Source organism: Sciurus vulgaris (assembly GCF_902686455.1).
Source record: "Sciurus vulgaris genome assembly, chromosome: 8".
NCBI classification, from domain to species: Eukaryota; Metazoa; Chordata; class Mammalia; order Rodentia; family Sciuridae; genus Sciurus; species Sciurus vulgaris.
Window position 1 is genome coordinate 21130644 of NC_136468.1, and position 12298 is coordinate 21142941.

The 12298-nt window shown below is 35.2% G+C and overlaps 1 protein-coding gene across 1 annotated transcript in view; it reads right to left on the reverse strand.

Moving 5' to 3' along the window:
• EXOC4 (exocyst complex component 4) overlaps window positions 1-12298 on the reverse strand; it is a 795814-nt gene that overhangs the window by 415484 nt on the left and 368032 nt on the right. Inside the window, exon 10 of the mRNA XM_079150158.1 lies at window positions 6183-6279. Within this exon, the coding sequence (XP_079006284.1) occupies window positions 6183-6279 (97 nt within the window). The remainder of the gene's footprint in view (window positions 1-6182; window positions 6280-12298) is intronic.

Here is a 12298-nt window from a genome sequence, read left to right on the forward strand (position 1 = left end):
GTGTACAAGTTAACTAGGACTTGGAATTTTTTTCTAAAGCACTGATGGATTGCCCTAAATGCCTGCACCTTTTTTTGATGATTCTACTTGTGTATCAGGGACCCTAGGAGTTATGAGGTAATAGGTATCACAAAGTAAAGGACAGGGTGTTTTGTTTTTGTTTTCTGGTACTGGGAATTGAACCCAAGGTCACTTAGCCACTGAAGTACAGCCCCAGCCCTTTATATTTTCTCTGACAGCACCTTGCTGAGTTGCTAACACTGGCCTTGAATTTGAGATGCTCCTGTCTCAGCTTAGCAGTCACTGGGATTACAGGCGTGCACTACTGCTCTCATATGCAACTGTACCCAGCTAGAACTTTGTTTCCATTTAGAAACGCTGTCACCAGTATACCTTATGGGCTCATTAAGGAGGGGAGGGAGCATTATTTTCTGAATATTTTAGTTCAATGAGGCAAGAGTTTGATATTTAAAGAAAAGATTTTTGTTCTCATCATGTTTTACCGTATGAAGGAACTGTACCGAGAAATCTAAGGCATAATATGTTTGATCTGTTTTTGAGTTCTCAGAGAATAATGAGAAATGAACGAAAAAAATGAAGGAAAAATTAGATTCTCACCCCTTAACTCCAAATTCCACAAGGAGTAGCCACAAAATCATTTCCAAATATCCTGAAATAACTACTACTACTACTTTTAAAAGTATCATTATGATAACTGTATAATTGTATCAACTGTGGTTGATACATCAATAAAACAGACTTCATTGCCAAATGTTCATTTATATCTAGATTGTGGTGAATAATTACCACAATGCTATTATTCAGAAATAGTAATTTTCCAAAAGCACCTAAATGCCCATTGGACCTACAGAAAATAAGGGAAATAGGCTTTCAAATTTCAACATTAACTTATCTTCCTTCTGTATCCCAAATGGAAGGCTCATAAAATAAATTCCATTTATCAAAATCAATCTATCTATGTCTCTTGAAAGTTTCCATAAAAAGTTGAAAAACATATTGGTGGGCAAAAAAGGCATTAGTCAACTTATCTATGTCTAAGTATTTTAGAACTACAGCATGGCTAGAAACTTATGTTTCAATATAGTTTTGTTCATTTGCATCTACAGGAAGAAAAACTGATTAGATGACCTCTATCATCAAAGCATTCATTTAGGGTTTACTAAGACACAATGTCTTAGTAGGTGAAGAGTAAACTAGCAAGAAAATACTCCATCTTTCTGAGAGCCAGGACTGGCTAGAAAGAAAACAGCAAGGAAAAACATAAACAAGCAAAGGCACCAGCAGTCTTAAATGGGAATGAACAAGTTGAAAGTGAGTCTATTTGCCTCTGATGTCCTATGAAATTGTGTAATGATGAGGCTGCAGGGGCTTATGAGGGCAAAACAAAAATAAGTTACAAAATTACCAGGTTTGAGGACATTGTAGGATAATGTTAAGAGAAGGCAGTACACACGACTGCTGAGAATCTATAAAACAGTGTAACTGGAATCTGCTGGGTTGTGTTCCCGGAAGGGTGGTTCCGAGGGTCCAATATAGAAGATGCTCTGCTTCAAAGACTGCAGTGTCAGCTAAATGAAAATTCAGAAAAGAGCTTTCCTAATAAATAAAATGCAGAAAGCCATATGCAAAAATTTAGGAAGACAGAGTGACAATGACGCTAGACAAAGGGGGAGACTAGCAAAGAAAACATTTGCCCCTTCCAGTGAAAACTAGTTGCTTTCACTCAAACATTTCGAGGAAGCGATGACATAAGTTTAAATAAATAGGTGTGATCCTGTGATAAAAGCCACTTCATGTTCAGTTCCTTCTAACTACCAAATTATGATGTAAATTATAAATAAAGAATAATTTGTTAAGGTCAATTAGAAAAAGAGTTTGGTCAGTCGGGATGGAAAAATAACATGAATCACTTGATACAAGTAGAAACATTCAAGAACAGCATCAGGAGCAAGGCGGTACTAGGGGTAACAGGATACATGATTTCACATATGTCAAAATTCTTTAGAGAAAGGCTATAGTGATTCATAATCTCCCACAGGCATAAGATTTCCCATTAATTCATGTCTTTCCAATATCTGGTGTTTTCAGGCTTCTTAATATTTGCCACTTATGCAAGCTACCAAGTGAGTACCCCATAGAAAAGAAAAGCATCTCACTGTTTCCTTAGGAATCAGACTTCAGTAAAAAACTGTTGAGTAAAACTGCAGTGAAGTTGCCTCCACTTGAACCAAGATATCCTGTCGTGGTTTTCATTTTTAATTTCAGATCTTCTACTCCCCCATCCACCTTTCCATTTTTCTACGCTGACTTTTCTACTATGCCATATTGTCTTTTAAACAACAAAACGCTAGATCACATTTACTTTCAACTAGCATGGGAAAAAGCATTGAGAATTCCAAAGGGTGGAAAAACATAACAACATAATTTTGATTAAATAATTACATAAAAATAAGAATAACTGTTCTCAAGAGTCCACAACTAACATGGAGAAGGGAAAATACACATTGTAAGTATTCAATAAACATTTGTATTTATGAGCAAATGATTGACTAAAGGAAAAATGGGAAAAATTTTAAATCATAAAAGCAATAATGAAATATATTATAATAATGCACACTGATACTTCTAATTACAAAAATTAATGTTCTAAACTTAAGTGATAAATCCAAATAAGGCTAAAGCTGAGGTATAAAAACTAAAGAAAAAAGTACAAAAATACTAAAAGCCTTAGTGGTTTGAGGTTCCACAGTCCAGTATTCTAAAATGAAATTCTATAATTGGTTTGAGAAGTAAGTTGCAATTTGTGTCAAGGGCTAATTTAAAGTCTATAATCGTCATTTACTTATCAAAGAATTAACTTGTGGGTCACATAATATACCTGCCAATTCCATTAAGAGATACACAGAGAATGAATGAATGATATACTATTTATATCATGTAATAAATCTCCTCTAGTTACTATCAATAAAAAATTAAAATTCTGAATGAAAGTAGAAACCAAATAAGCAGACAAGTAGGAGTACGATCAAGCCTTGAAACAACTCTACCAAAGCAACATAAATATTATACTAAAAAAAGACTGTCAACACATAATACAACATATAATACATTAAACTCTACCAGTTTTCTATAAGAAATGTATTTCAAATGTGAAATAAACAGTATAATACATTTTTCCCTTACTTTATGTTAAAAATTTTCTATAAGAAAAATCTCTTGAAAAACAGTTATTGACAATACCACTAAATAGCCTTCATACGGTCTCTTCTATACTTGAAACAAATATAAACATAAGGATTCCACTTATTCAAACTGTAGTCTAACTTAGCAGTAAATGATGGCATTAAATCTAGGTTAGAAAATGCCTATAATGATTAAAGTATTTTCTCATTTTCCTAACAATTAAAAACACTAAGAAGAAATCAATTGTAATTGTAGAAGAGAGTGAACACTAATTACCAAAGCTGGCTGATATATATGAACAGCACCATGTAATACAGCAATTCTGCATGTTCTAATTCATGTATTTTAAATATGTGTGTGTACATATGTATACAAACCTCTATTAAGTAAACAAATGGAGAAAGTCTTAATTCTCTTAATCCTGGAATTCTTAAATAAATTTACTTGTTACAAATTTTGTTACATCAGATTTCTTAAATATTAATACACTTCTTTAATTTTTTATTGTATGATGGTTATTTCTTATTTTAATTTACATATTTATGTTTTTACATTCAAAACCAACTAGGGAAGGTAATCTAGTGGAAAACAATGGTTACTTAAATAAGAGATTTGAATTTAACTTCTCATAATGGTATCAATTTAGTGTCTTGTTTAATGAGGAAGTAGAAAGCTCCAGTTCTGAACTGCCTGTGTTTTGGAAAAGCACAGACATTATTATCTGCCCAATTCAGTAGCTTTTGTTTAACTGTTATTCCAAATGCCTCAAATGTTACAGGAGTTATCTTAGAAGGTTAATGTGTTATTCTAAGATATCCTTAACTTTCAGTGAACCCACAAGCTCCTGTTCTTTTATATGAAAATAGAGCAAAGTATACATACAATGGTTCTTTACAGAGAAAACATACAAATAAAATTATATTAGTTATCTACATCCCCAAATTCCATTTCTAAATTGTGATTACAAATATGTAACAGTAAAGTTACCACCTTAATATTTTTAAGTGAACAGTACAGTAGTGTTAACTATTATATTCATATTGTTGGGAAAAATCAATTAGTACTCTTATTGAGAACAGTACTGAGAATCGTCAAAAAATTAAAATTAGAACTGTCATATGGTCCTGGAATCCCACTACTTGAATTTTCAAAGACGTTAAATCAGTATGTTACAGAGACATCTGCACTCGTAAATTCATTGCAGCACTATACACAATATCAAGAAATGGATACAACCCAAGTGTTCTTCAACTGATGAAGGGATAAAGAAAGTATGGCACATATACACAATGGAACACTTACCTGGCAATGGAACAAATGAAATCCTGTCATTTGTGAGAATATGGATGGAACTGGAGGTCACTGTATTAACTGAAACAAGCTACGTCCAGAAAGACAAATATTGCAAAATGTCATCATGTGGAATCTAAAAAGGTTGATCTCACAAAAGCTGAGAGTAGGATGAATGGTGGTTACTGGAGGCTGGGGAGAAGACGGTAGAGCAAAGATTGGGAGAGGTTGATCGATAGTGGAAAGTTAGTTTGGGAGGAGGATCAAGTAATGGTGTGTGATTGATAGCAGCATGACTATAGATTACAACTACACATTTTACGTTTCAAGAACCTAGAAGGATTCTAAACATTTTTACCATGAAGAAATGATAACTATTTGAGGAGACTGACATGTTTAACCTGATTTTCACATTGCACAATGTGTACATGTATCAAAACATCACTTGTTACCCCATTAATATGTACGATTTTTATATTTTCATGTAGTAGTTAAAGGTTTAATTTAAAAAAAACATATTAAATTTACCACCTTAACCTTCTTCAAGTGCAGTACTATTAACTACTAGTTATGCACCATTATCTAACACATCAATAAAAACTTTTCATAGCAAAACAAAGTTTGTATCCATTGAACAACTGTCCCCCACCCCATCACACTGAAAAGTACCTTTTAAAAGGTGTTGAGGGCTTAGAATTTTTTAATGGAAGCATCACACATTGTTGTTTTCCTACAACCATAGCATCTTACTTAACTAGGATTTATAATAGATTTCACATAAGTCACCATAATATTATCTCTTTTTTTCTTTCTTATTCGTCCTTGCATTCTGGAGATTAAAACCAGAGATGCTCTACTACTGAGCTATAAAGTCAATCCTCTGTTTCTTTGGTTCTTTTGGTTTTTTGAGATAGGGTGTCATGAGATTGCTGAGGCTGGCCTTGAACTTATGATCCTACTGCCCCAAACTATAGGACTGGGGGTATGATTCAAGCAGCTGGAATTATAGGTGTGAACCACCATACCCAGCTCAAAACCATATATTTGAAAGTGATCAAATCTTTTTAATTTTTTTAATTTTTTAATTTTTTAATTTTTTTAAAAATCATATTCGTTCAGGGACCTGCCAATTCTCAAAAGACAAGAAGTCATTAGTGTAAATGAGAAAGACAGATTATGTGTCAGCAATTTTTTCTTGTAAAGAGCCAGAGTGAATATTTCAGGCTTTGTGGGTCACATGGGTTATGTTGCAATTATTCAGCTCTGCAATTGTAGAGCAAAAACAGCAAGGAGCAATACATAAGCAGATGAGCATGACTGTGTCAGTAAAAATGCTGTCACAAAAACAGGTGGCAGGAGGGATGTCTGTAGGGGGCCAAGGTATGACTACCCCTGAGACAGATCAAACAGAGAAAAAGCTAGGGAAGAAGCTTAGAGAGGGACAGGACTGGGGAGCAAGAAAGAAAATCAGAAGAAGTATTTAGGAATGACTATTACCGAGAATAAGTCGCTACTTCTGAGGCTGATGTTGTCTGTTCTATTGACTAACTTTGATTGTGACAGACTGAAAAATCGATTTTTTTTTTAATGACTGGTTTCAACACTGACTGAGCTCTTGGCATTCAGTACATCAGCATAAATAATGGAAATATTGATCTTCAGCAAGTACCTCACAGGACTTGACTTACCTCAGTAATGGATGGAATATGACGGTGATGTTTCTGGCTCCAGGTTTGCAGACAAATTTTGTTCCTCCACCTTCAATTAAGTTGTCATCAGGACCCCCTTTCAGAAAAAAGAAAAAGAAGATAGTTAGCTCACTGGAAGTTTTATAAATAAATAAACCAGGTCTATATACCTGGGTGGTATAATGTCATAAGGACCATCTTTGAAAATCGTTATCTTCAATATCTACAGAATTGTCTTAAGTGATTTAATCCAGTCTTCTCACTTGAATAAATATGGATTAGGATGTCTACTTGGGAATAAGAAAACAGAATCTAGTAAGAATTAATGCAATATTTACAGTGACACCACAAGGTTATAACTCAGTTGAGGTTAAAATATAGATCTCTTATCAACAATGTCTCTCTCCTCCTTCCTTGGGGAAGAAAAAAGTTCCACTCAAAATTTTTTCATGTTGTAAGGATTGGAGCAGAGGTTTGTATAAACCTACCTGATCATATTTCATCAGATCTAAGGCCCCAATGGTTATAAAATATACTATTATTTTATGTACCACTAGAAAAAAAAAGTTCTAAGAAAACTATACACTGTTTTCTTAAAAATCTTTATTATTTTCTTATTGAAAAGCTTCTTTGGCTTTTAAACTAAATGGATGTTTTCCATTAATCTCTCATGCACATTCAATAAGCAAATGTAAGAAAAACAAATTCCCGAGGCAGTCTTTTGGAGATTGAACCCAGGGACACATTACCATTGAACTACATTCCCAGGCATTTTTTTTTTTTTTTTTTTTAACTTTTTATTTTGAGACAGGGTCTTGCTAAGTTGCCCTCGCTGGTATCAAAGTTATGACATTCCTCCCTTAGCTTCTTGAGTAGACAGGATTATAGGTACACACCTCCATTTTGCTGGTTAAATCATTCTTAAAATTTTATGATGTTCAAAGGCTTGGGCCTGGGTTGTAGCTCAGTGGTAGAGCACTTGCCTACTTGCCTACTATGTGTGAGGCACTGTTCATCCTCAGCACCACATAAAAATAAATAAATAGAATAAGGGTATTGTGTCTATCCACAACTTAAAAAAAAAGATTTGTTCTTCCAAATGAATAAGACTCAGAGTTGTCAATGTCCTTGCGTTCTAAACAGTGTCATTCTTCATCAACAAGAGTATAGATTTTTAAAAGAAGTACTGAACGTTGCATCTTCCAGTACTTAGTTCCAAGCAGGTGATGGCCATTCTGAAAAGTTTAAAGTTGATTCTTTCCTGATGCTATTAGAAGGTTTAAGGAGAAGCTTTTCCTTTACCAGCCAGAATTCATATTCCTTCCTCAAATCATCCTTAATTGGCTAATTAACTGAAACACTGAAGGGCCAGGGTGTCACACATTCTGTGGCATCATGATTATTTTCTGAAGGAAGATGGCCAGTTAGATGCCACTGATTTAAGATATTTCCTAATTTCAGAGAGTTCAGAATATAAAAAGATGTACATAACGTGGGATGTTGGGAGAAATGCTTCCACCCCTCCTCCTGTTTCTTTCCATTTAAAAATGAAATTCAATTAATATAATCCCTGACTTCTCTCTCCTGTTATCTACACTAGGGGCAGTGAAGTAATTCCTCTGATTGGTAAATACTGAGAAGGAATATATATGAATTCAAATAGATGATTTCCAATGGTTTCTAAATAATCTGAAGTGCTATGATTTTTGGTACTCAGTAATTAAATTCAGACCTGATTAACCTAACTCCAGTCAAGCAAGTCCCTTCTTACAATATAACGAAGGCATGGTGTGACTGACCACCTGCATGCCTTGGCCACACTGAGCTGCCAACTGGAGGGCTTTCTCTCCTCCTACCATTCCTTTAGGCCCCTGTCTGGCCCCAAACTGCCAAATACCCTCCCAAAGATCGCAATTACATTAACAGGAACTGTAGAAAAAACGCTGATGAACCTTAACACAGGACATCTCCAATACTCTTACATGTTAAAAGCTTATGTAACTTATTTCCACATGGAATGTAACCTTTAGAAAGTCTTTATAGAAGCACACATTTGCTGAATGAATGGAGAGAGACCCATATGAGCATAATGTTATTAGAATTAGATGATAAAATATATATGAAACTACTTTTCAAACTTCAAAAAAGCCTAACAAATGTAAGGAATACTCTCTAATGACAGTAATGTAAGAAATAAAGATAATAGAACAAAAGACACAAAATGAAATATAAAGCATAGGAGTCACAAGAAACATGAGTGACATGAAGATTTGACTGAGAAATTAAAGGCACAATGACAGTCCATGAGGCTAGAGACTAATAATCGTTTGATTTGGTGTAAATCTCTGCTACCTACAAAATGACAAAAGCTGATTCACAAAGTGGGATAAAGCTACATAGGATGTCAAGTTTGGGCAGCAATAGGAAAAGAGAGACTCTTCTCCCAGGATCCTAAAATTCCATCTGTAGGATCCTGGTATACTCTTGCAGCTCTCCATCAAGTGCCAGCAACACTACATTTCATGTGATTTCCTCTTTACACCAGAAGTCCAAATCTTACAAATGTGTTCCCCAAAAGCATATTTTGGAAACTTAGTCTCCAATTCAACAGTGTTGGGAGGTAGCACCTTTACCACGAGGGCCATCGTGAATGGATTAAAGCAGTTATCCCAGGAGTAAATTGGTTATCAAGTGCTGCTGGAACCTGTTTCTGTCATTCTCTCTTTGGTTTTCTACCAAAGGATGATGTGGCAAAAAGTTCCCCTGCCCCTTGATCTTGTGCTTCCCAGCCTCCAGAGCCATAATTCAATAGGGTTCTGCTCATTATAGACTACTCAGTCTGCAGTGAGAAATGGATTAAGAAACTCAAGTACCAATGAACAGAACCCACCCAGTGAAAATATTCTTGACAAAAAAGCTGTCAGACTGAAAGTAAAGGCCAAGACCAGAGATTATGAGGTCTGCGAGCCTCTGCCCACTGAGATCTACTCTAGCATTTCAGTGTTCTGGTTGAGAAACAAAACTCATCTTTCCTCACATGCTTTGCCCATAATGAAATCTGGGAGCTGCTCTCACGATTTAAGAAGCATGCTGCTCAATGCTGAGCAGAGTGTCCAATGGGCCAGCGTATTTCTCTCTTGCATTCATTGTGCTTACAGTCTAATCTCAACAGTGGAGGCCAGGTGATCAGCACCAGAGAAAAACACTCACTGAAGAAGGACGGTTGGAATAGAAGGGAATCTGATAACCGCGTTGCAGGTAGAACACACAGAGAAAAGGAGAGAAGCAAGGTCCAGATGGACTTCCTGCTTTCCGTGAGGAGGAAAAGGGTTAGACAGACTCTCCCAGGTGACTGTAACCAGCACCAAGGCCACCTGACAGCATCTTAGTGCTCCCAAGCTAGTCCCTTCCTTCAGAATTCATTTGCTTCTCAGAAATTAGCTTCAAAATTAATTTATTCTTTGATTCTCCCTAACTAGGATTTGCTGTCATTGATAATGAATATAGCCATCTTAATCAAGCAGAAATAGAAAACCAAAGCCTCAGATAAAAATGGTAACAAGTGTTCTCCTTGAAGGAACCACAGTGTAGTGGGAAGAATCAATAAGAATGTGTGAGATACCAGATCTGCTATTTAATTAGAAGTATAAGTGTGGGAAAAAAATTAAATTTTCTGAGCCTCAGCTTTCTCATTTATTAAGTGAGGACTACAATAAAATCAAAGGTATGTGGTGGTGTTTAAATGAGATGATACCCACAAGGGTATGTACTACAGCATGCAACATCCACTGTATCTCAAGTAAATGGTGTCTACTTTTCATTAAATAATTTTCAAACTGTTAAGGATCTAAGTGACTTCTCTCTCTCTCTCTCTCTCTTCCTCTCTCTCCCTCTCTCATTCTCATTATTAGATATAAACTAGAAAAAAAATGGTTCAAATTAACAGAAGTGGTGTTCTTGTTACTTTAGGCAACAAAGTACTATTCAATATCATTAATGAGACCAACTTTACCACAAATGCATAAAACCTGCCTGTGTTATTTTGGGACAATAATACTGCAGTGATAGGTTAAGAAAATTGATGGAAACTTTTGCTGCATGACTGAATGAAAAATGTCTTTTTCTATACTTAATTTTTCAATTAAAAGTAATCAATATCAAACATATAGATGCTGACATTACGAATACCTTGTGCCAAGTGCTTAAATAAATAGTATAGAAATTGATAGTGACATTTATTAAGCTACAGAAAGCAGCATGCCCCATCTGATATTTTTAATGTGTCCTGGATTTAAAGAACCACAGTGAATGTGAATTCTTTCAGAGTAAATATTCTGCTTCAGAAATACACAAAACATATACAGAACCATAAATATGGAACTCCTGGTGGCATCAATAAAGAGGGTCTTTAACTGAAGAGTTGGTTATCTAAGAGTTCCCTGAATTCACCTTGCCACATGGGTTCTTTAAGTTTTATAGCAGGTGCCTATTGTCAAGGCATAACTTATCATTATGACTTACTATGGTTGCCACTATACTTGTAATGGGTCTGTTGATGTAAGACTCTAGGGTTCGGTGTTAACAAGAAAATAAATGTAAAAGCCTTATCCTTTCCTTCAAATGAGCTAAAGTTCAACAAATCAGGATTGGTTATGGTATTATGTTTTGCTCCAGGGTGACTTGTTTTGGGGCCCAGGAAGAAAAGTCAGACAGAAGTCCTCCAAGGAAAGAATCATCAACTCATACCTAGGGTATAACTGTTAACTGAAAGACTGTTTTCTTCATGGATGGATCTCTTGTATCTAGAATAATTTCCAGCACATAATAACCACTCAATAAATATTTGTTGAATGAATACATGAATAAACAAGTGAACAAACAATAAAGCAATAAAGGTATATTTTATGGACCAAGTGATTTTACCAAAAACAATCTTAAAAAATACTAGTAGCTGTTCTTACATGAAATATGTTAAGTGAGAAATCCAAGTTTCAATAAAGGGCTCAAAAGGTATATTGAGAAAACTGTATTTATTTGGGTTTGTGTCTGTGTCCTCTGTTCTGAACCACTGATCTACCTATTTTGGTGCCAATACCATGCCATTTTTGTTACTACTGCTTTGAAATATAGTTGAAGTTCTGGTATTGTGATACCCCCTGCTTCACTCTTCTTGCTAAGGATTGCTTTAGCTATTCTGGGTTTCTTATTCTTCCAGATGAATTTCATGATTGCTTGCTCTATTTCTGTAAGGTACATCAATGGGATTTTAATCGGAATTGCATTGACTCTGTATAGCACTTTTGGTAGCATGGCCATTTTGACAATATTAATTCTGCCTATTCAAGAACATGGGAGATCTTTCTATCTTCTAAGGTTTTCTTTAATTTCTTTCTTTAGTGTTCTGTAGTTCTCATTGTAGAGGTCTTTCACCTCTTTTGTGAGATTGATTCCCAAGTATTTTATTTTTTTCGATGCTATTGTGAATGGGGTAGTTTTCCTAACTTCTCTTTCTGAGGATTCACCACTTACATATAAAAATGCAACAGATTTATGAGCATTGATCTTATATCCTGCTACTTTACTGAATTCACTTATGAATTCTAAAAGTTTCTGGCAGAATTTCCCGGTTCCTCTAAATATATAATCATGTCATCAGCAAACAGGGATAGTCTGAGTTCTTCTTTTCCTATTCGTAGCCCTTTAATTTCTTTGGTCTGTCTAATTGCTCTGGCTAGAGTTTCAAGGACAATGTTGAATAGAAGTGATGAAAGAGGGTATCCCTACCTTGTTCCAGTTTTTAGGGGGCAGACAAAGGAGCCAAAAACATGCAATGGAGAAAAGATAGCCTCTCCAATAAATGGTGCTGGGAAAACTGGAAATCCATATGCAACAGAATGAAACTAAACCCCTATCTCTCACCCTGCACAAAACTCAACTCAAAATGGATCAAGGACCTTGGAATCAGACCAGAGACCCTGCATCTTATAGAAGAAAAAATAGGTCCAAATCTTCAACATGTGAGCTTAGGATCAGACTTCCTTAACAGGACTCGCTTAGCATAAGAAATAAAAGCAAGAATCAATAACTGGGATAGATTCAAACTAAAAAGCTTTCTC